Consider the following 26,563-nt stretch of genomic DNA (forward strand, 5'->3'; position numbering starts at 1 on the left):
TCAGATAGCTATTAGTATTCTTCAAAGGTTCACCAGACGACGTCAAGAAGTATATATATGAAGATCACTGACATATATTACGAAATACACTAGACAGAGTACAGTTGGGGGCAAACAAAACTAACCTCCTAGACCTAGACTTACTAACACAAGAGGGATTCAGTCAGGATTATCAGCCTCCCGACTATAGGTACTAACAAATCAAATATTTGAAGGAATTTAATCATTGTGTTTTTTTTTCTCTCTACAGAAAGTGTTAAACTTTGACCATGCAAAATATATACAATTTTTCTGTGTCAAATCTAGGCATAAAATATATTCTCCTACATGATAGATTTTGATAGGTGATTTCATAATGTCATATCAATACTAATTATCTAAAATTTGTACACTGACTCTTACATTTTGATGAGCTTTGTGGTTTTTCCTACATCGGGCACTAATCCAAGAGAGAAAAACCCAGCCATATTTACCACATAGCCTCAACTGAACAAATAAATGAAAGCGGTTCGTTTTAACTTTGTAAATTTTCCCTCATGGTTCAAAATAATAATGAATAGTCTAGTGAAAATATAAAAAGGTCTATGGTTAAGATTGACAAAATAACACAAATGTTGGATTTAAGAGCTGTCGAGTGAAGGGTCGTTTGTTCCAGGATCAAAGGTGAGGGAATGTCAATTTGCATGGTCCCTGACCGCGCATAAACATCCGGAGCCAATAGACACAAGCTTTGAACATTTTTAGAGAGAGAACACTAGGAGATACGCTACGAGCACCTACCTATGTACATTTAACGTACTTTTGATTGTCAATGGTTAGCTTTTAATTACACGGAAAGACCATTTATCTTGCTGATTTGGTAATCATTCAATTAAATAATCAGTGCGGTTCTTGTGTCTTTTTTATATAAGTGAATTAATAAATAATATTGTTTTATAAATTATATAATAGCCGCGACCCAAGGCTTCGCACGCGCGGGAATTTGGGGATAAAAGTACCCTATGTGTTATTCCAGGTTATATTCTATACGTGTAACAGATTTTATAACAATCGGTCCAATAGATTTTGCGTGGAAGAATAATAAACATACATTCTTACAAAAATATTAGTAGAATTATCCGAAACGGCAGTACGGCTCTTATCGGGTGGCTGGTGTCCACATTGCGACGTTTGCTTAGTTTTTAAATAAGCAATTTTATGTAGTTATATATATATTTATAGAAATATTTTTCCATTGCTTATCTAAAAAACCGGTCTTCCAGCCGTTTTGGAAATCAATATGACCATAATACATGTGATTAAAAAAACTTATTTATTTAAAATCTTAGAGCTAGTAATAAATAACGTAAAATTCAATTGTAGTTGCGCACGCGTCTAAATCGCCCTTAATGAAGGGGTCGATGTCACCCCCGAGTTAAGGGTTATTGTAATGTATAGATGGTTGTACAACCCTCGCGATTATTGTACAATTTGTCATTATTATGATTAGGTCGTCGACAAAATTGTTAAAACACATGAATTAGTTATATTATAGCTTTTATTATCTTTGAGTCACACTTTTGTAAAATATACGAGCGAAATGGAGTAAATTAAGGTAAATTAGGGTAAACAATTTAGTTAGACTTCTTAAATCAGTCTCATGTTATACCTAAGACAACTATGAATTAAACGAGTTTGAATTTAACTTTTGTGAAGAAGAATTATTTATAAATGTTTTTTCCAAACGAAATTCACAAGTGGCCAGTAACAACTGTCATTAAACCAAATAAACGATCCTAACCCTAAAACGCGGGATAACATCCCACAGCGGGAATAAAGCGTGGGGCGCCGTTTTATATAGGCAGGGCTTGCGTCTGCCATGCCACTGTCAAACCAGCGTGCTTTGAGTACACACTGCGGGATTGACCACTGTGACCAAATATCGATAATCGCGTAAACTCTAATGATCGAGTAGGTGTGGCCTCGCGATACGCCCCCTAGCCTTTTTGTCTGCGTCAGGGCGTAGAACACGCCTCACGGTTTGCGTCCCACGCGCCCTGGTCCACGCACGCACCTTATAGAACCGGCGGTGACGCGCCGACGGACCAAGCCGACACGAAAATGCGCAAAAAAGAATAATAAAAACATTCGAATTTCGAAACGAAACGAAAAAAAGTGTTATGTGATCAATTTAAATAATTCCCGCTCATTTTGGTGTTTTATAAGGTTCGTTCGCAAGGAACTAAGTGAAATCTAATACGATGTGCCCGCGAAAACGAATAGTGTTGCCAACATGAAAATGCTTTTTGATAACAGGATGCTATTTATAATTTTCCTGCTTTTATTCGCCATGGTTAGGTAAGTATTAATTAAAATTGATTATTAAATTCTGTCTTCATACAAGTTGTTGCGAGAAAAAATGTTGCTTCTCTTCCTGTAGGTAAACATCACAAGTTTTCGAAATTAGGACTATTATGTTATGACTTTTAAGTTTAATATAATAATGATATTGTCTATGTTATATTGAAATACATAATATCATAATATTAATATTTTGAATAAATAAGGTGCATGCTAAAGAAAATGGATTAACATTGATGACAGTAAAAAATAATGATGTTGCGTTTACACTGATAAGTATCACAGTATTTTACTGAAAATTTTCTGGAAAATATTATATTTTTGATTTTTCCCCCCTGATGGATTTGATACCATTTTCCTTTGACAATTTGTTCACAACATCATTATTTTTGTCTGTTAGAGCTACGTTCGTACACAATGTCATAAAATAAGCTTCTTCCAATACATTGTAGAATGTAAATAAAAAGTCAAGCTAAAAATCGTCGCCAAAAGCCGAATAACAGTTGATAAGTCGCGATAATCATGTAGATCAGGTCCTAAGTAGGCTTACGGTTGACGGTAAACGAATGGTAATGGATGTAAATTTAAAAGGTGACAACCGTTGGTTGGCCGGCCCACCCAATGACAGCAGTTGTATGCAAATAAGGCCTGATGCTAATAGAGCTCGATGGTAATAAGGCCTGATATGCCACTGCACGGCACTGCATAAATGTATGTGTGAGCCTTAACGATTACATTGATTGATATTCAAACGTGAAAAAGTAACCGCTCGTTCGCATAGGCGTAAAAAAGCTGTTGTTGGCCCGTTTTTGTCGCTTTCTACATAGTGACACGGGCATTACAATCGTTTTAGATTGTATTATGTCACTATAGCGCTCAAAATGTATTATAAATATTCGCGATTTCTGAAAAAGCCAACTAATATTTTAATCATATGTTCTATTCCAATGAAATTTCACGCGCGTTGAATTTACGCCCGTGCGAACAAGGGGTAATAGAAAGTCCATGGGTTTGATTTCCTGCCCGGACATTTTAGTTTTACGATGTTTATCGTAGTCGTCACATAGTACCTATATCATTTAAGGTAAGGTAAGGTATCTGCGCACACAGCATCAAAAAATGTATATTAAAAACATAACTCCCCCTTTTTAGGACAAACGGTAAATAAGCTCTTGTCGGTATATTAACACATAAAGAATGACCATCTTAGCAAATCGCCTTAGTTAATATAATCTACCACACACCAATCTAACTGAAATCATTTCTAATTCGCTCTTATTACGGCGACATAAAGGTCAATGCGAGGTACTAGGTACTAGGTAGGTATGCAGTTGACTGTGCCGTTGTTATTAATATCAATTAAACAGAATATGTATTTGAATAATCGCAAACAAATATGTCATCGTCGATATGTTAGAAAATTGATTGATTCAATGATGCAAAGACACTGGAAGAGGCGCTTTACGAACAATAACAGACAGTAAGAACACAATATAGATAAAAAAGGGGAAAAAAATGAAATCTACAGATCATTGCTGATTATTGTTAAATTATGATTTTTAAGTATGTAAGTATTCTTTATTTACTCGGTATATACAAGAAATATGACCTAGCTCCGTTATGTGATCGAAAATGTTTGCTTCAGATCTTAAAACGTAAGATCTTACTTTATTGTGGTATTTTTCTATAAATCTTCTTGTTTATAGTTTTTTTTATATATTTATTATTTTAAAGTATTTATTATAATTAATAATAGATCAGATATTTGCATTTGATTTTAACTAGACGTCTCGTCCCTTCTTTTTCATAATCTTTCGTTGAATGTGTCTTATACCTAGGCCATTTTTTAAATGCACATTTTTTACAATCTTACGTATGTCACTGTAATTACAGTTTCTATGTATAGAAGTGCTCAGTCAGGTTCTGATCGTCTTCGTAATTTCACAATACAAGTTTTGTGATAAAAACACCGCTGGTGGCATGATAATCAACATTCTTTCGAATGTTTTCGTTTTGTCCGCTGTTTTCTAATAAGCAGATATTATTTATTTGGGATCCCTTTGTGAATGATTGGAAAACCAATTTGAAAAACGTAGTTCTCCTATGATTTTTTCCTATATTATGAACTAGCTTTTTGCTTCGGCTTCGACCGGGAATGAATTTCTCTGCGAAAGTAGAACAGACATGATTTTCATACAAATTTTCACCCCACATTATAGTCACGGGGATTTATTTTTGAAAAAAAATAGCCTATATTTGAATGGCAGTTTTTTATTATATGCACACTTACCAAATTTCAACAAATTCGGTCCAGCGGTTTAGCCGTAAAAGCTTCCGCTTTCAGATAGACTTTCGCATTAATGTATGATTGAATATTTCAGGCCTATTATCAAATATTACAATAAATTATCGTACTACTTACTAAATTTACTTTAAAATATTATCACTGCTTTTTTATGTAATACTTGTGTAGTTATGAAGCTAAATAAATCATCATTTGTATTGCACTAACTAAAATAGGTTTTTTGTTAATGTTATTAGTGCGAAAGTTTGTTTATGAGTTAGGATATATGAGATCATATTTATTACTTAATCACGTAAAAACTACTCAACGGATTTCGAAGAAACATGGTGCACGGGTAGAATTTAATCTGAATTAGCATATATAAAAAAAGTCACAAACGCAGATTGTTTATGAATAATAATAAAATATTACAAACTCTTCCATTGTATATGTTAATATTGTTTATTTCAATCATCAGCTTATCGAAATGACTAACTTAATAGACTAAACAAATACTAAGTCCACACTTACGTTATAGTACCTACTTATAGCAGATCACAAATATTTACAATAGTCCATCATCTGACATGACATGACAGACAGACAAAAATAATAAAAAAATTGTTTTGGCTTCTATTAGTCCCATAAACTCCCATAATTATTGTTCTTTAATATCTCCTATATACATACATAGCCCACATACAGTTTTATTATGTGTATAGATAAATAATTGATTAATCATAATAAGTTCTTACACAGTCATTTTTGGATTCAAATTTACAACAGTAAAATATAATATTATTGTCGCATCTAGAACAGAATACGTATATGTACTTAAGTTATTGTGTTGCATAGAATAATGTTAGGTAATTTGTAGCTGTAGGCTGGTATCGAATACATTTAGAGATAACTTGATAGCGGACAATCTATCTAACCACTAATAACACTCTAGCACAAACAACTTAAATACTGGAAATATATATTCTGTGACTTAAATAAGCGAAAACATGTGTAGGATTCTACAAACTCTGTCTCAAAGTCGCGTATTGCGGGTTACATTAACGACCATTACTCCACGAAGCCCATTTAAATTTACAAGATTTGACCTTTAAATTTTATGATTTCACGCCCAACTGCCTGTCTGACTTCAACTCTCTTTGGGACTGCTGCTTGTAGTTGTCAAGGGTTTTATCTCTTTATCGACATCCACAAAAGGATATGGATAATTATGGACTAATCTTATGTAAAGTGGAATCACACGCCGCGCCGGCGCCGTCACAGCCATAGCGCACATTTGAATTCTTCTATGGACAAATCACTCAGATTGAGTTAGCCCCAAAGTAAGTTCGAGACTTGTTTTATTGGATACTAACTCAATGATACTATATTCTATAACATATAAATATATATTTAGATAGCCAAGTCCCAGGTCAATCTGAAAAAGATTATTTTCCATCTTGATCTAAACGGGGATCGAACTCGGAACCTCCAGTGGCAATCCGGCATGATGACCTTAGGCCGCGGATATATCCAATTATACTTACCAACCTATCGCAAATAACTTATTTGGCTGATTTATTTAATATCAATGATTATGTCCAAACATAAATTATGTGAAACATAAACTTATCTCTACGCTCATGAGTTTTACTGCATTTTTATTTACATTAAAAGGAACCAACTTATTTATCACTTAGTAGCTCGTATAAAACCTTTTAAAATGCCGGTTCTCTAGCGAAATAGTGGAGATATTCGATTTATGCGCGTCTTAACACTATCGCACTAATTGGCCTGCTGGGTTTTTAAAGATAATACAATATAACAAATCAGCGATGTATCTTACGGAATAAGCACCGAATAGACTCGCGCTGAATCACGCGAATCAATTGAATACAATGCGAGCACTAAGATTATCCTAGGCGAAAACATTATGTCGGCTATTCACTATCTTAGACAGATGCCGCGAATCGTACATTGATTAGTTTGTTCGTAAGATTTTTATTACCGCAAGAATAAACCACTGTACATGGAAACATGTACACTAGTACATGGAAACCGCCGAGTTCGGCGAACTGTTTGTCGATAGAATTAAACGCTCGCGTTTCGCAGCATTCGCGGATGTTCGCAGCGCGAGTCTATCTCGGGTAGATTATAAACTGAGCAAATAGGTATTAAATACAGATAGACATTGTTGGTACATGGAATTTCAATCAGAACGAAAATGCAACATTCCAGACGTCGTAACTTCAGAATTCTTTTTTCAATTTTGAACGTTATTCCATTGTTTTACAGTAAATATTTGCGTGTCGGGAAGAACAGTTATATGACGTTGAAAACAAAAGGGTTGCGAAGAGAAAAATATTTGCAGAATTGTCGGCGGGCGAGCGATGCAAGTAGCTGTAATTTGTATAGAAATAACCTTTCTGAATGGGTATCGTAGCATTTCTGAGCCAGATTTATTATTTTCTTGCGGCGGACTCTTAAAGTACAGAATTATTGTTTTTGTCTCATCTCGTGGAATTTTTAAAGCAATTATTAAGTTTTGCGCCCGGTTTTAATTGGATCAGCCAGGGTTTAACGACTCTTTAGCCGGTCATATCAGGATTTTTAACGTTTTTAAACTTTTGTCAAATTGATTTTTTTTAATTATTAAGTATTAAATTTAATATATACTTACACGAGTTAATGAATATTTTTTTTGTTCGCTCAATTTATGTTGCATACTTTACGGCTAAGCTGTTTAGCTAACTTTAAACTCTTATGTTAGTCTGGCAAAGTGATTAAAACTCCATCAATTAAATCGATGTGTACCTATTATATCTATGACTTAAACTTACAGTTGAATTTAGAGTTGAAGAGGTGTGGTGGCTCAGTGCAGACGCGCCTGTGATCGAAAGGTCCCAGGATCGAAACCTACTCGTTCCATATGAGTTTGTATATAAATCTGACTCATGTAGTTCTCAGTTACCTTTAGTCGCCTTGACTTTCACCCAGTGATGGCAATAAAGACAAAAAACGATTGTAGAATTACAATGTACTTCTTTATATACTTAAGTCCTATCCGTCTCATTATATCCATTAAAAACTGTATGTCTTTCCGTCCGTCGCACCGTGGGAACCCTGATAACTCAACAGTTAAGTCAACTCGGAAAACTGTGTTTATCTAACCTGTTATTGTTTTTAGCGTGTCTTAGAAAATTGACGTAGATTCATTGTAGGCCAGCTGCGTATAGCCAAGTATATAATGACATTATCTTATGTCTAATATATATTATGTACTATTGTACTGTTTACAGATGTAGTTATATACTTTGCATTTGTTTTCCTAGGTTTTGAATACGAAACGAGCTTTTGTGTGATTTTTAAGCTAATAATAATAGATCACAGTTTATATGTATATGTAACAGTATGTGTTCGACTACACTTTCCAATAGGTGTCGATAGGTAATCGTAACAGTCATGTCAAATGCCTTAAAAGCCCATTACTTCGCTGCGTTCCGTCACGTTGACGTCCGTTGACGGATCAACGCAGAACAACGTAGACAATGGAGATTCAATGTACGCACGACAGTGTCAAAACCTATAGAAAACAACGGAGCTACAACGTGCTGCGCCACAACAGCAGGGCATGATAATTAGACGACTTGAATAAACTCTGACACCATGACACCAGATCAGTGTTAGCAATAACACACTCGAAGAGAGAAAAATATTATACACGCCCAAAGTTGTTACTATACTTCCTTGTAAATATAGCTGATAACAACGTTTACTCAATAAAAACAAATAACTAAGAACATATCTTTTATGATTGTTTATTTTACAAGTACATTTAACTTTGTCATTCTTTCATGTCAAAACGGAGCGTTGGATTTAGATGATTCTTGAATGTGGGCTAAGGGGATGTTATCTTTTCACGCTTTATCTATACGTCATATACAAATTAAGAGTAATAACCTAAATCTTCTTTTCGGTCAACTTGACGATGAAGAACGTACGCTACCTTTCATTCCGGAAAAACCTAGATACCGAGAGAAATTGCGGGCGGACGAAGTCGCGGTCAAAAGCTACTAAATCAAAGCTTACCACAGTCAAAAATTGTCTATTCCTGTCAAAGTTCAAGATCGTCGAGTTTTCTAAACAAACTAGATTATACAAAAACATTTACGACGCTCGTCGATCTGATATCGAGGACGTGAGATGACGCCCGCAGATGTGAAGTGACACTTCCTATCCGTGATCAAGTTTCTGTGCATGGTAGTAGAACATTATTTAGGCTTACCGGTGGCAGATATAACAGAATAAGAACTACGGATTGTTTAATTATAATCCCATCATGTCTTTTATCTTTGGAGATCCTAATCCTAACACTGAAAGAGAGAGACTGCCCTGTAGTAGGTATACCTACAATAACGTGAATACAACTTAATACGAGAGTACAACTTAATACGAGAGTATTAAGAAACACAAGTCTATCTCAATTATTTTTATCACAATTCTGGCACCAACTTTAAAACAACTCCAATACATAAGTATGTTAAATTTATCTTTCTTCTTCTTACATATAGTCTATCCCCGTTAACTTGAAGTATGCATGCAATCCAGACGGACCTTCCCTAGATTCCGAACATTAATTAAATCGCTTTCAAACTTATTAGAGTTATTATCGTCTGGTAAAATACCAAAGGAATATTTATTCAAACTCAGTAGCTGTTATACAAATTGTTGCCATACAAACTATGCAAGATACCATCTACGTTCAGAATAAATTAATTATAACAACTTTTAATTACATAAAAGTGCCCAATTAGTGATGTTTTAGAAACATGGACTTTATTGGCTTGTTTGGAGCCATAAAAATGTGAGCCGTTTAATATTTTGACTGAGAACTCGGAGAGTTAAGGTAATTACTTAAATCGTGAATGCGACTTAATCTGTTTTTATAATCTAAGTAGCTCTATTAATAACCCTTTGGATTGATTTGACACGTTTCATCGTTAAAATATTTTCGACAGAGAAAACAATATTTGTATATATTGTTTTATTTTTATATGTGTGACTGCTAGGTAGTTCAATGATCCCTCGTCCCCGTGACTTCGTCAGCGTAAAATCATTTCAGTAACTAAGTAATTCCATGTTCAATGTTCATAATCGTACCGAAATCATTGCGCATTTTTTTAGTGATGGCAATGTTTTTTATCCTCCCGTGAGGTGTTATAAGTTTGACGTGTGTGCGTATCTTCTAAACGAATGAACCAATTTTGGTATGATTTTAATAAGAGTGTTCTTAGACGTGATTTACTAATTAAATTAGGGTGCGTAGTACCAGTAAATTTGGATAGATAACTAACCTGTGCAGAAAAACCAAAAGTACGCAATTTTATCTAAACGACGTCTATCATAGTTAACGTCAAAGTTGACTGGTGCAACCTACCCTTAGTAATGTTTAACAACTTTTCTTTCAGTTCACGAGACAACATGCTACCGAACCACTTAAAGCTAAACTCGGCGTTGACTTGCCGCCTTGTGGCTGGTCTGACCAGGGACCAGAGGTCAGTTTGCCACGAGCTACCTGATGCTGCCGCCATCGCCTTCGAGGGCATGCAGATGGCAGTGAAGGAGTGCCAGCATCAGTTCCGATGGCACAGGTGGAATTGCTCCAGCCTGGTACCCAAAAGCGCCAACCCTCATGCCAGTGCTATCATGAAAAGAGGTGAGCTTTCTTATGCTTTTTGTTTGGTAAATCTATTTCTTAATGCATAATATAATGAAACAGGAGTTCGTAAGACGATTTCTTATAAGAAACTTTAATACAGGTACTTGACATCCTTATGAGAAATTTAAAATGATATTGACTTCAAAAATTTACTTTAAAACTAAGGTCTAAAAAACTAAGGTGATCTTTTTCTGATTGGTCCGGGTCTTGAATGATTATCTATATATGTATTTGTTATAAAATATAGTATCGTTGAGTTAGTATCCCATAACGCAAGTCTGGAACTTACTTTGGAGCTCAATCTGTGTGATTTGTCCTAATATATTTATTTGTTTTTATTTATTTTTATTTTGACGTTGACTGACGTTGACTTGCGCCGCTAATAGTAATAAAGTTAATGTCAAAGTCGACTGGTGCAACGCATCCTAAGTCTACTGTCGACTTCCAAAGAAAGGCAATTTAATGAATTGACACTAAATGATTTCTGATTCTGTTTCGGACGCCGACTGCGAAAAATCACGATAATGTATTTTCTTATTTATTTGCAATATCTCAATAAGATATAGGAAAAGCAATTAAATAGTTATGTATGAGAAATGTTCACAAAAGGCTTGATAATCCCAGCCTCCCTTTTGTCCTCTATATACTGAGGAAACTGATGTATGACATTATGTCATATAAATGCATTATTACTTCCTTGAACAGTCGAAGTTATACCAAGTACAGTCAATCCATTAAAATTTCGTCTCTGCTACTATAGTGTTGAGGTCCATACAGGGTGATGTTGGTACATATGATGTTGACTACACAATTACAGACTTTACATTCCATCAAGAACATAAAAACAAAAGAAAATCGCATCACAACGCGCCAACCTCAATGTCTAAAGACCTTAATTCGATATCCCTTCAATTGACTTCCATTTATACATTAATTCAGTACATTTAATTACTACAACTTCGGCTATCGACCAGTGAATTCCGTGTCTTAATTACCAATAACAAAACGGGGAATTCGAAAATCGATAAATGTAATCATTTATGAAGTTTAATACCTTATGTGGACCACCTATAAAAACAATTTGGATTCGTAGGAGGTGGCGATCGCGGTTGCCAAACCTGTCCCAATATAATCCCATATGAAAATTTATTAAAATATACGCAGCTAAAACTTCAAACCAATCGCATTCAGCCATTACAATCTAAATTTATTACGACGAAATATTATTCACGCACATTAACACCGGACAGCTTGGGTACTACATACGTATTTACAGAACCCTTCTTCATGCTTTTGATAAATTAATGAACATATAGAAGAACATATTCACTTAATAACCACTTAGGTGAACATTCTGAACAGTTCGTTTTTTTTTTTTTGAGTACGAACCTATTTACTCCCCATTATAAAAGCGAGCGAATGCACACAAATTATAATAAAAACATCTTCTTTTATATGCAAGTGATTTTCGTCATACTCATTCTGGGACAGTAAATCGTCTAAAATTTAGGCGACGACATCAGTATTAAATAGCAACAACGCACTCGACTTTCATATGAAAGAACTAAGTCGCATCATATCCAAGGATAAAACAATCAATCGTTTTTCCATTTAAATGCATTTACGAGTATTGAAAATACAAATGGATCTACGATAATATATGTAAAGATAATATAACTTATGATTGTGATAGGTACATAGCCACACCTATTTGTGACATACCACTACATCACAAAGAATGAATGAAGCCTTAATGTCCATCCTGTTCTCTCCTTTCCAAGATCTCCTTTTTTCCATCATCGCACACGTTGCCGCGTCAATTTATGAGCGTGTTGTATGGAAGACAACAAATAATATGGTTCTTTATGGGACCAGGTGGGCCCGCTCCCGCGCCCCGCGATTTCACGCTTCGTGTGGGTCCGAGACAACCCTCCATACAGACGTTGCTCGATCGCCGGCGCAGCAATTAATACGAACATTAAATTGCTAACCAACATACCTACGACGAAGGTTTAAAAAATTTTGATGTTTTTGAATTTATATTTGTATTTCATTTGAAAACTAGCGACCTGTGCAGGTAATTTATGTAGAGGTATGTATAATTTTTCGGGAATGTGAAAACTTCGTCAAAATCCATTGCGTTTGCGTGATTTAAAAGAAAGCAATTATCGTAGTATGGTCTCTGATGTCAAAAACACAAACTTATACGGATCTATATGACAGTGATATCCTGTGACATCACAATTTTGGACATAAATCACTAATTACAAAACTTTAATCAGAACAAATAAATTATGTAATTGTGTTTGTGGATTTAAAATCATTTAATATTATTGTGTTTGATTTATTTAAATACTTGTACACGTGCATTTTATTTGTTGGCCAATTAAAATATTCAGGCCATTTACGACTTAGATCACTGTCGACATAATACAGCCATATTGGTCTGAATTAAGTTTAGAAGTATTCCAATTTAATATAATATTATATTATATTAGTTGGGATTTATCTATTTTCTAGATCTCCCAGCAAATCCCCATTTTACAAGCATATACCAACACTTCGAACAAAAGTACTATCTAAAAAACTTTTTTAATGACATGTAATCAATACTTTTAAAGTATTTACAGATTAAGACATGAATCTTACGGATTACAACGCAGGGGATACTCGTCTATTGTGATTCGAACTTTTATTAGTATTGGTAATAATCCATGACGACACCTTCCGGCCCTTCAGCGACACGACTCCGTTTAAATTGAAAAATTGTGAAAAAACAGCGTAACTAAACACTTAAACATCTTTCTTAACTTGGCCATTGTTGAGGTCCGAATTGAAACGCCGACGGGAGAATGAAAATGAAAAAAAGTATCTAAGAACAAATCGAGATGCTTTTAAATAGGATAATAGCGATCGATGATCGGAGTTGGAAGATAATGATACATTTTTTGTCGTGAATGATGGTAACGTTGAAGGCAGCATTCTTCCAATTCTGGATAGTCAGGGATTAGTTCCGCTTCCCCGGGATTTCCACACGTTGTTAGCGCTCTTGTTGCATGTGATGGTGTAACAAATACACGGACAAAGGCTTAATGACCTTTGTGGGTTAATGAGAGCATTGTGGCTGGTTTTGGTCGCCGATGGTGGTTTAGATTAGCGTGAGGCGACGGAGATGACGCGCTGTGCGTCACGTAAACAATGCGTGCCGGAACTCCGGCGCATCATGAGAATCTTAGTAAGATATTTTAATATTTATGACAGCGCAACAGTTTCGGCAACTTGTACCTAGAGAAATTGTCCTGACCTAAATCTACATAAACATTATTTTTCCAGTTGATCTACAGAGTTAAAATTTCCCACGTCGCTTCAGTTTCCATGACAATGCATTATTATGACCTGATTGTGTAGCCCGAATCGGCTTCAAACGAGGGAACTCCTCAACCGTTTACAGCAAGGACATGGGTTTTTTGTCAGGCGTTAAATACCATAAGATCTCTCTGACGACAATAAATTCTTGTGCGTTATGTAGTAGTCAGTAGTTTGTAGCTTGTGAAAAATAACTATATTATAAAAATTGACGTGAAAAAGTGCCTGTGAAGGTCTAATTTGTGAATAAATGATTTGAATTTGAATTTGTGGCAAAAATGACATTTTTGTAAAAAAAAAAAACTTATTCAGTTTGCTGCGAATCATTCAAGATCTTCATAGGTGGACTTTCCAAAAATTTGTACCGCGTGTAGTTGATCAGTATTTGTGGAATTTTCAAGCAACTCACCAACTAGACAGATAAGAGAATCTGGTCCACGAAAGACATGTGTTACAACTTGGTGGCAGTTAGTCAGGGTGGCGCATCAGTCTACATGTCGATTCGAATCTCGCACGTGACGGGCATCCCGACTGAATGTGTCGTAAAGAGCGACATTTATTGGAGGTTTATATCACGTGTTAACACTGTTATGATCGCGAAAATGAGACCGTTCCGATGCTTATCCGGCGAAGTGTCGTGAGAATTTTACGAAATGTCAAAAATTACACATCAGATTGAGTGCTTCTAGAAACTCATTTGCGCCGATTCTTTTCTAGAAACTCATTTCTTTCAATGCAAATTGTTTACAGCAGCTGCAATTATAATGATGCAGTTGTAACAATGTTGCAGTTGATGTCCGACAATAACTACATACCATCTTTGCCAAAGACCACTTAGTAGACCCAACGACAAAGTATTTTTTTTTTCATAATCTAGTCTATTTCGTGACAAATTGCTCTGGTTAGGCTGTGGAAATCTAGATTTCAGATTATTTCATAAAATAATTCTAATGCATTTGTATTGTTAGTTATTTTAGTATTTGTATCCTTACATCTTATAAAACCTCTGCCGCATCTGTCTGTTCGCGATAAACACAGAAACTACTGTACGGATTTTCATGCGGTTTCCAACAATAGATAGTGTGATTCCAGAAAAAGGTTTATACGAGCGAAGCCGGGACGGGCTGCTAGTATTAAATAAAAACACTGCTTACACGGCGAAATTTCTCAAAGTTATCAAAGATCAAATAAAGTCAATATTTTTTTTCGGATAAGTTTGGGTTATATGAAGTAAAAATGATAATTTTCACTTCACACAAAAATAGAAAAGGCAATAATTGTCACGTTGGACCTAAAACAACAATCGTTAAAAGGATTTAAAGAAAAACTAGACGTGTAGAAATGTCTGATGCCGTCTTACCCTCTAATGGCCGCGATAACATCTCATTCGGTGCGTTACCGAATCGTGCCCCTTCAGATGCCTCCAAACTGTGAGAAAAAACACACAAAAGCCGGCATAAAAACATGAATTTGTCCAAAGTTCTCAGTTAGACGTGACATCGAGTGGCGTTTTTGTTTGGCCTTTTTATACCCGTCGGATTATGAAGCGGCGTTTAAGGGTTAATTAACTCGAGAGGCCAGTGATGCTGCGAATTTTATTAAATGGAAACGGCAGAAATTTTATGATGAGACGGAATAACTTGAACATTGCATGCAAAACAAAAGTCGCTGTAAGAATATATTCATTAAAGATAGCTATTATGAGAAACTTAAACAGCATTTAAAAGTATTTAATGTTTTTATATGAAGTATATTTTTTTAACAACTTACCCCTTTAAAGTTAAAAAGATAAAGATCATTTACAGCTTTGATATATTATTACTAAGTATATCTAGAAAGTAAAAATCAAATACAAAATAATATAATATCACATCCAATCCAAACCTTATAATTTCAAATAAATAACGTGTTCCTACAAAAGACGCAAATGACTAATGTTCTCTTCACTTCAACTCCTGCGCATTCCAGAATTAAATTTGTCGCGGCTTACGTCACGGGCGGGTTATCGGCCAGTTTCGGCAATTAGCGATTCGCCACAGCCTCCACGCATTAACCCTCAAGCAACCTTAATTGGCAAGATGTAGCCACACTAATATAAAAAACCTGTTGGACCCTGGTCGTAAGCAGTTGGTCGTAAGAATACTAAGCTCATGATTATAATCTATCAACGCAAAATTTTATCTAGAAACCGAGGTAAGTAATAAATACGATTTTTAGTTGAAACCTATAAGTTGAAATAGCGTAGGCAATAATATACAGTAGCATAAGATTAAATAATATATATGTGTAAAAAGACATCATTCTGTGTTGCTCCGTAAATCGATGTAAATGACTCGACTCTGTAAGACATAAATCTCAAAATGAAATCCCGTTGATTTCGCATAAGTCATCAATTAAAACCACTTAAGAAAGTTTACCAGTAATCAAATTAATATATACGGGAAATTTGCACTCATTGAGCGAAAAAACTGGACGAGAGTTCATTCATTTTGGCGCCAGAATTACGAGCTATCGACTTGGAAGCGAGAAAGGGGCATAAAAAATGTATTGGAAATCAAAATGTGCATTGTGCAATCGTAAATCGTTTCGGCTTGTAAGCGACCACTCGATGCGTATGCGCATCAAAAACAATGTAACACAACGCGGAAAAAGGCGACCACCGATGGTGTATCCGCAAAAACCAATAATATGCTCATCCATTTAAAGATGACCACGCTCAAGCGTATATTTTTAAAAATCGAATATGTAATAAAACATTTAATGATAATTGAAATTTGTATTTACTTAGCGACTGTAGTTTTTGCCGTGCGGCGCCACCGTCTCCTTATATGGTAATGTAGATTCGCCAATTTAAACTTGGAATATGAGGTGGCGCTGCTGTCGAAGCTGGTGACGTTGGCTGTCAGTCTCGGTGATGGACGGTTAAATAATTGGCTTCTTTTATTAAAGTTACTTGTTTCTTAACCAACTGCATGCCGTAAGTAAATACCTATTCGCTACTGCACATCGGAAGAATTAAAATACTCCTCCTATTGGTATAAAATAGCAACTGTGAAAAGGTGGCGGTTCAGTGGTTAAGACGACCGATTGTAGATTCGAATCCTCATGCCACATGAGTATGTAACAAATCTGACTCATTCAGTTATGGCATGCACAGTAATTCATTTTAATAAACCATTACTTGCTTTCGATGAAGGAAAACATCGTGAGGAAACCTGTACTAGTGTGCAGATTTTTGATGAGTTATCAGTTAGTGTATGAAATGTAGTAAGACAATGGCAAACCACTCCTTTAATTATTTTCATTTGAACGTCTAAAGTAAGCGTTAAGCTAGTAACAGATCGGTTAACATCAGACGGGGAGCAGCGGAGGAGACTGACATGCTGTACCGACGCGACATGAAGTGGGATAAGGGTAGGCGGAAGATGATGTCTGTAAAGTAAACGTTTCTATGGCAAATCTAAATTATTCTCTAGATATCTAGTTTATAAATACCGCATGCAGAAACAAAGTTTCCACTTGTAGGTATATAAGTTCATGGCTATAAATCTCCACAACTCGTTTCCACGTCTCTTTGACAATTCGTAACGAAAATAATTACGAGTCATGCATTATTAAAACAAACAAGCACAAAAACTGAAGGCAAGACAAGTGTAAGGCAAGAATTTAAAATCTGTCACCAGCCAGATATTCGGAACATTTCGAGGGAAAAAGTTGAAAGCGAATAATCGGAATTCATTGAAATCGATTATCGAATTGAGCACGAGTTGGGAACATGCAGAAAAAGTATATTAAATATAATTCGAATAAATTCTACCATGTGTTATAAAGGCGTTATAACCATTACCTAACAATTTAGATGAAAAATGTATACGAGCTAAACTGATGAATTTGTTAAAAAAACATTAAACATAGGCAATAAAAAATACTTTGCGTTTCATTATGTGTACGTGTACAACTAATTTCTCTGATAGGTATGTACTTATTTGCAAATAATAAATTCTAAGTTATATATGTTGCATAGTTAGTTCATCAACTGCATGGTACGTACCCCACAAAAAGTCGTTCTAGGAAGACTCGGACATGAATCTGAAGTGAAACTGGACAGGACACCTGGCTTGTCGTCGGTGTGATGGTAGATAGACTAAGCACTGACGGAATGGTAGCTTAGGACTGGTGAAAGAAGTGTCGAATGACCTGCAATGAGATGGGCGGACGGTATAATGAAAGTTGCATGTCGTACATGGATAAGACCCGGGTTCGATCCCCGGTCGGGTCATGATGGAAAATGATCTCTTTCTGATTGGCCCGGGTCTTGGATGTTTATCTATATGTGTATTTGTTATAAAATATAGTATTGTTGAGTTAGTATCCCCTAACACAAGTCTCGAACTTATTTTGGGGCTGGCTCAATCTGTGTGATTTGTCCTAATATATTTATTTAATGATGATGATGATGGTGAGCAAAAATTAACAGATTGTACATAAAATCTTAAATTATTGAAACAACTAGTATGGATTTTATGAAGAACCGTAGTAAAATTACAATTTAAATCTAAAACTTCGGATACAGTTACAATCCTACAATAATAGTAAGCAAAGTTCTTGAATACCGAATAATTCGCCTATAACAGTAAAATCTCTATCACTCGGATCAGAATCGATCAATCGTGCATGCTGTAAATCGAGTATCGATTCTATCTCGTGCATTCGCATCGACAAATATAAATTTGTCACTGGACAGAGGGAAAAAGCACGTTGTGGCCGGGCAAAGTTTATAAATAAACAATAACATTGCCTTGTTTGGCTTGCACACCGTGACATTCGTCAGGGGGCCTTATACAATCCTGAATGGCAGGCATAGAAGTGCGTTTGTACCATACGATTCTGATACAAATTTTTTTGGCAACCGGAAGAATTCGTTTCGCGAAAGGTAAATAAGTAGATAAAATATATAAAATTTCTCCTACTAATATCTTAGCTTAGGTAGGTAACCTAGCTTTCATGCAAAGAGTTCCTTCATTCAAGTTCACGAAACGGATTCCTGTTGCCAAAAATTTGGCTTTCGTTTATAATTTACTAGGACCACTCCATATCCTCCCGTGGATGTCGTACGAGGTGACTAAGGAACACATAGCCTAGACATAAGCAACAACAGCATTTCCAACGAGGGTTGAAGACAGGCAGGCGCGCAAAATTTTAAGGTTAATTTTACGCTGGTAACATGCGGAGATGAGGAAGAGAGTAAAATAAGCCTCAGAATGAAGTGAACATCTTTCAGTGTCCTAGGTGAGTGACGGAACACTACATTACACGACGCGATGCCACATTGTATTAGTATAACTCATCGCCGCAACACAGCACATAAAATTCGTGTGTGGTTAAGCGAAAATAAAAGAACCAATAGTCGTGTCGTATAAATAACTAAATAGTATTAATTCATCTGATCCGAGACGATCACTGCTACGAGATAATGCTTGAAATATAATGATTATCATTTTATTAAACGTGAGTCATTCTAAATCATGCCTGTGCTTTTTGCAACGAGTTTGATGACCTGTAAGCACTACTTACTGCGACACTAAACAATATATTGTTCAAGTGTAAACTCGCCTTCCTCTAATATATCTTATGTTCTTTCAAACTAAGTAACCGATTTTGTAGCGATTTCTACTAATATTTAGATTTCTTTTGATTCATACAATACTAGTTATATAATACTAGTTGAACTAATCACCTACTTCTATTGTAAATGTAATATTATTTGAATACAAATTACGACTACTTCTGGACGTGTACTAATATTCACGTGATGATAACAAATCTGTCTGATCATTAAATGCTAGACTTGATAACGATGAAACTGTTTTGCGTTTCGTTCAGTTTTTACCAAAGCATCCATATAAACAATTCACTGACTGACCCCAGTTTTCAAATAAAAATGCCATTATTTAATAAAGCGTATCTCAGGCCGTCAATTAGACTCGTTCTATGGAGCCACTAATCCTTGAGATAAAGCTTGGATCCTTATTAATCACGTGGTTTAAAGTAATTAATTTTTTTCGGTGCATTCGTATCAGCGTTATCGACATAGCTAAAGCGAAAGCGCTTTTTTTACTTGGCATGTACTTTTTGGGTCTTTTCATACGTTGTTTCGGGTTATTCACTATATGTCTACATGGATAACTATGCGTGGGTTTATAGTAAAAAAAATGAATTCACCATTTGAACGCACCATCTTATAACAGTACAGTGGCTAACATTTTCACAAAAATAATATTTTCAAGCTATTTATAAATGTACGTTTCCACGACTGAAAAACAATATTTTTCAACCATTTGACCGCTACATTTTCGTCGTGATCCCTAGTTAATAATTACTCATACAATTTGAACAGACTATTAAAATTTATTAAAAGCCACCGTCCACACCAGCCAAATTTTCACAGCAGCCTTGTATGAAACAAAGCAGATGTCGGTAGAAATTTACGGGATAATTGTCGAAACCATTTTGTACAAAGTGATCGAAATTGATCGACCTTTAGGTATATGTATTTTTTACGCGAACTCAGCCTTTGGATGTCACAGCCAAGAATGAAACGCGAAGGATAAGAGCCAAAGAAAGAGAGAGATCTTAGTTTTATAATTTTCGATGGCAGTGACAAAAACTATTAGATGGAACTTCCGGAGCAATTTTTAACCCCCGACGCAAAAAGAGGGGATTATAAGTTTGACCGCTAAGTGTGTCTGTCTGTGTACGTGGCGCCGTAGCTCATCAACGGGTGAACCGATTTGGATGTGTTTTTTTTATTTGATAGCAATTTTTTACGCGGGAACCACCGCATTTGTTTGATATGTTTGATCAAAATCGATTCAGCTGTTCAAAAGTTGTAATCAAATGAATATTGAAAGTTTTTTTTATTTGTCTAACAAATAAACTTGTAATAGAAATGTTTCTTATTGCATGCTCCATCTATCATACGCGAAATCAATTGAGATTAAACAATTTCAATTGGCTAAACCAATATTTATTTCCTCTTCCAACACGAAATCGTAATTTCTTCTAAATGCAATAAAACATACATGCATCGGAGATCAAAGCGAAGCTCCTATTAATAAATCCACAATCTAACGACAGTACACTTTAATTTCCATTACGGGTTTCGTTCATTAATGTTTCAGATTTACAAAATAAAAGCAGTAAGAGTTGACTTGCATTTCTTCTATATCGCGATTTAGCTTCTGTCATATATTAATAGTAGAAATAAGCATAATTATTAGGGACTATTGACATCTATAGGGCACAATTTGTAGATTAGAAAAAATATTAAATATACATTTTTCTGGACATTCCGAAAGTTGGGGAACGTTAACAACTAAATGCAATGTATCTAAAGCCGGTGCAACAGCCTGCACTGTAATGCGTATGCGTGCACGTTTACTCAAGTGTAGACAAAACTTCTGCGCAGCCGGCTGTAATTTTTTACATGACGTACGAAAAATTTTAATTTGTAAAATATAATAAATACACGTACATAAGTACAACGCTTTATTTATTTACACATCTAAAACTTACTCAGGAATCACACTATCTATTGCTGAAAACCGCATGAAAATTCGTGCCGTAGTTTTTGATTATATGGCGAATAGACAGCGACATAGGACTTTGTTTTATAATATGTAAAAATATAAAAAGACTAATTCAAGTTTAATAATTAATCCATTTATACGAATCCGATAACCGTGCTTTCTCGTAGATAAGTTTGTATGAATAGGCCATCTTGGAACGCGGAACGTCCGCGTACCTCCATTTATCTACTTTATTGCAATAAATTAAATAGTGAATCCATTTGCAAGATGCAAAGATAAGCGATTGGCCTCTAACAATGTAATCTTTTTACCATAAATAGTATGATTGGAGATTTGCATTGGACTAAGGCCTGAACCATCAGTAGCAAAAATAATTGTACTTAGAAGTTAGGTCCGTAAAGTATAGATGAGTTTCTTTGGGCTACTTTGAGAACTAAACTTAAAATAACTATTTGTTCGCCGCGAACTTGACATCTCGAACACAATAAATTTTTGATGAGTTCATACAAAAATGTGAATATTTCAAAAACGACTTAACCGATTTTTATGCCCTTAAAATTGTATTAACAGATCCTACATACGTTTAAAATTTCATCAAAACCTGAACAACGGTTCGAAAGTTTTCGCGTTACAAACATACAACATACAAAAAATGGATTTTTGCCCCAAGTTGATTTGTTGACCTCGCTCGGTCAATTACGATAGGTACATATTTTACCTTGTTCAAAATCGGAATACGCATAAGCTACAGCTTATCTTTCGTTGCTGGTTGATGAACCTTAGTCGTCAGTTAATTGTGCTATGCAAGCTATTTCATTGTAATATTCCTTTTGCGCTTAAAGATTTTAAGAGCCATCTCCTTTAATGGGCTATTAAGCTTCTGAAGCCAAGCCACCTGCTTCCAACGGGTGTATCCTGGTTTTTATAGTGCTTACATTAATTCTTGATCAATGATCGTTCTAAGGTTTAGTGCGCAATTTGCGATTCCGCCGATTGGTTGAACCACAGCCACGGATAATAGAAGACTGCAGGATGTGGGTGGTTTGTCGCCATGAAATTAAGAATATATACATAGAAGTGACGAAGATTCTTGATTTTTTTCTCCGCATTTTGTGTCCGTGGTTACTTGAGGGAAACTCGCTTGCTCAAAATGGATATGCTGGCGCAGTACTGCGTTAGGGACGCGCGAGGGGTAACATAGATTTTAGTTTTTCGAATAGTTAGGGAAATACGTATTGCTTACACATTTTCAGCTTTTTTTGTGCTATGGCTGCCCGCATTCTTTAGTAAGACTCATGATAACATTTCTAATACCTTTATTTATTATTCTGGTATCTATGTTCTCCGGTGCGTATCGAAGTTGAGAGATGAATTTATTTCAAGTCACACTAAGTATCGTTTACGATTTATCTTTAACACAATTTGAACTAAAGATCAAAGTTAAAAGAAAATAATCACATTCCTAAAAAATATATATTTTACGGGATACCCATGAATATAAAGTCCAACATCCTCAGTGCATGAAATACATAGGTACTATTACTACCACAGATTTATACATATGTATAAATCTGTGGTAGTAACTGTGGTATATTAGCTGTGGTAGTAAGATAATGGGTACCTATTATCGTCAAGATTACTAATGACATAAAAATTATAACTTATAGGGTATATATATATATATATATATATATATATATATATATATATATATATATATATATATATATATATATATATATATATATATATATATATAACTTATAGGGTACTTACCTAATCAAGATTTTACAAACGGCCTGATTTCAAATGATAATTGGACTTATCAACTGCCAAGACTATAACTGTTCCTTAGTCATCACCCGTGGCTATGAAGTGGTCTCATTCGGGAATCACACGATAAACCTTAGCGTGTGATTCCCATTCTAGAATATTTCTCGTAAATGACACGGACACGACACTTTGTACACTGATTTATTGGAATGAAGTTCAATCAACTATTCTGTAGTGTAATTATTATTTGTAGTGTAGTAACATGTATTTGCGTCTTTTATGTACACCAGTTATATTCAGGGGCATGTCCGTGGTATAAACTTCCCGTACAGATTATGTCATTTATTGATTTCTGTTCCTGTTCCGATTATGTACTTCATGTAATCGAATTCTTACTCGAGTAATAAAAACACGAGCCATAAAGAATTTAAAATGTACATTTTATGTCCTGTTGATATTTTATGTCGTTTACGAGAATTACACTTTAATGAATTAATTTAAATATTTTAATTGATATAATAATGTTTTAATTCATAACTCTAATAAATTGAAGCTAGCTGTTGTCCGTAGCTCCACCTACCGTAGCATTTGGCGTCAAATAATAAACTATATCTATACCAAAATTCATTCACATTCATTTTAAATTACATTCTTTTTCGATTCTAAATGTTCATTCACACCAAACCGACGAATGACCATTCAATTCAGCTCATATTGTTCTGCAGTTTTCATAACTAGTTTATTTAACTATACACTGTCCAATCAATCACTCCGGTGATCCACAAATTTCCTGGCCATGAGCTATAGTCAGCCATTGGTTGGTCGGCCAGTGTAAACCAACCTGAGAATACCTTTTTAACACAGTCTTCTGTCTCTAGGTTTCCGAGAGTCTGGATTCCTATACGCCCTGACTGCAGCCGGGGTTGCCCACGCAGTGGCCCGGGCTTGTGCCCAGGGTCGTCTTCTGTCCTGCGGCTGCGACCCCCTCGGCTACCGCGCCTCCCACGACCCCCGTGGCCGAGCGAGACCCAACAAGTGGGAGTGGAGCGGATGCTCTCACAACCTCGCATATGGAATAGAATTTTCTAGAAAATTCCTGGATGTGAGAGAAAAAGTCGACGACTTGCAGTCGAGGATCAACGTGCATAACAATAACGCTGGGAGATCGGTAAGGATTTTTTTTTTATTTTGTATGTGTAAGAAACATTCTATGTTTGAAATCTAATATGCAAATATGCAGAATCTATCTAACTGCACATCGCATAGTGACGGATGAAAACGGCCGTTAATATTACCGGACTTTTGGCACCGCGGCTGAAGAAGGAACCGGAAAAACGCTCTCTTCAGAGCGTAATATAATATTATACTAGATTAGAACGACATTCACCTTTCGGAGGCAGTAGAACAGAGTAGAACGCCTGGCCGATAATACCACTACTATGCATGTTTTGACATAGATAAATGGAAATCAAACGAACAATACATATCGACCTTTGATCCATTCAAGGGCAGTGGAAATCAAAAGACACCACTTGATGAACGCACAGAGTTATTTCATTAGTGAACACGATCGCATAACTTGGTCTTGATCTACCGAGGGTGCATTTTAATGTTCGAATTTGATTAAATTGTTTTTATGATCAAATAATTCATAGCATTCTTTTGTTTATTGAATGATTTCAACAAAGCCAGCTTAAAAATATCCCTCACACCAAATCAATGACTCAATCAAAATAACAATAGGTAATTTCCCCTCAGTTGTTATCCAAAACAATATGACACCTTAAGCAACACTTATTTTGTCTTACCATATTTAATGGTGGTCCCTCGCCAACTTATTGAGATCTTAGGAATCTCCTATAGCTCCAGCGAATGGTAGAAGATCTAAAAGGCCAAATTATGGTAGTCAGCTTGAGGGTAAATTACTAAGGTGTTTAAATTGGTCTATTCAAGCGTCAAGGGCTTATTTACTCGAAATTTGATGTGCGGATTGGGGCGTGGCTCACGTAATCACCTATATGGGTGGTCTGCCAGTTATGGTACATAACCATAATATGGTATACCGCATTCGCCGCCTTCCGATCACACCCTGTTTTATACTGAGCTATAAAAGACTTAAGCTGGTCCCTTTCATTGACGAAGTAATTAAAAGACTGATTATAATGAAATAAATTTTATGGACGGAATCGTACAGTTTGTAATGTAAAGATTTTAGGTTTTTTTTCGTTAAATATATAATTGGATAATTTGGAAAATAAGAGCCAGGATTTCGAATTTATATAGTTTTAATTTGTTTGAAACGGTAAAAAACGAAAATTTTTTCCCCTAATTTTCTAGGTATATTATTAGGTACCTATACCTACTTTTCTTCATAATTAAAAAAAATAATTTACGCGATGTAATTTAAAAATTAAATGATATAATACAATGTATACACAACAATTATCGGACCCGTACACAACAATTGTTGTCGTCAAAAGCCAATCGAAATGGAAACTCATACGCATCGGCATAGTAAATCCTTAGATGATATAAACGTCCTTGCTCACAGCAACTCGCAATATCTCGCAATGAACTGAGCCAATCATTAATAAACTAATTCCATTCGTGGAACTGACAATCTGTCTAGCACCTAAATATGTCAGGGACTAATATGTTACACGTCCTAATGAATCCAACACTACCGAGTAACGATCGCCAAAATACCGGACCCACCGGTAGGATTACGTTTAATAATTTAATAGGCCTCTTCCGATCCATAATAAACATGTCTAGCACGAGTTTAAATACAAAATAACAACCTTATCTTTGCTGTCACCAACCAATTATATCAAATACAGAACACCGTATGGTAAAGGAATAAGGGCGAACACTTTCACATTTACTTCGCTTGGTAACTTTGACAAATACATTATATTAGTGTCCGTAACCAAATCTGACATTAATCCAGCATACCTCGCTTACTTATTACGGATTTACGATTTAATAGAATTCATCTTTTTTTATAATACAAACACGACGTAGGTACATATTATTTGATTTGTCCATTTATATAGCTTAAGTACAAGGCGGCGGGAGTCGACTATTAGACCTACCTGCGCTTTCATGACTGAATAATGACTGTAATTTTATTTATAATTATGGAAATTATTATTTCGATTAAATCTAATAACGTTAAACGACTTTATGAATGAATATTTGTAATATGAATTAAGTTTATGAAACTTGACTAAATATGTTAAATCTTCGCATAAAACCGGCTTTGCTCGGGTAAAATAACAACAAATTATATACCGGAATTCCTTCTACAGGAATCGCTATCTAATGGTGAAAAGCGTTCAAACATCCGTATGGCAGTTTTTGAGTTTATCGCGTTCATAAAAACAGACGCGACACTGACTTCTTTTGATAACATATTATTTTCTTTGTAATTTGATATAAAAAAACTGTTGAGCTGTTTATACTTTTACTTATTACACATTTTAAGTTATTTGT

The 26,563-nt window shown here is 35.3% G+C and overlaps 1 protein-coding gene across 1 annotated transcript in view; it reads left to right on the top strand.

The window, feature by feature from the left end:
• The first annotated feature begins 1,920 nt into the window (after positions 1 to 1,920).
• Wnt10 (Wnt oncogene analog 10) overlaps positions 1,921 to 26,563 on the top strand; it is a 35,129-nt gene continuing 10,486 nt past the window's right edge. Inside the window, exons 1-3 of the mRNA XM_053747145.1 lie at positions 1,921 to 2,337; positions 10,090 to 10,337; positions 23,947 to 24,236. Of these exons, the coding sequence (XP_053603120.1) occupies positions 2,273 to 2,337; positions 10,090 to 10,337; positions 23,947 to 24,236 (603 nt within the window). The 5' untranslated portion in view covers positions 1,921 to 2,272. The remainder of the gene's footprint in view (positions 2,338 to 10,089; positions 10,338 to 23,946; positions 24,237 to 26,563) is intronic.

The sequence above is a fragment of the Plodia interpunctella genome, chromosome 1 (genome assembly GCF_027563975.2).
Source record: "Plodia interpunctella isolate USDA-ARS_2022_Savannah chromosome 1, ilPloInte3.2, whole genome shotgun sequence".
In the NCBI taxonomy this organism is placed as follows: domain Eukaryota; kingdom Metazoa; phylum Arthropoda; class Insecta; order Lepidoptera; family Pyralidae; genus Plodia; species Plodia interpunctella.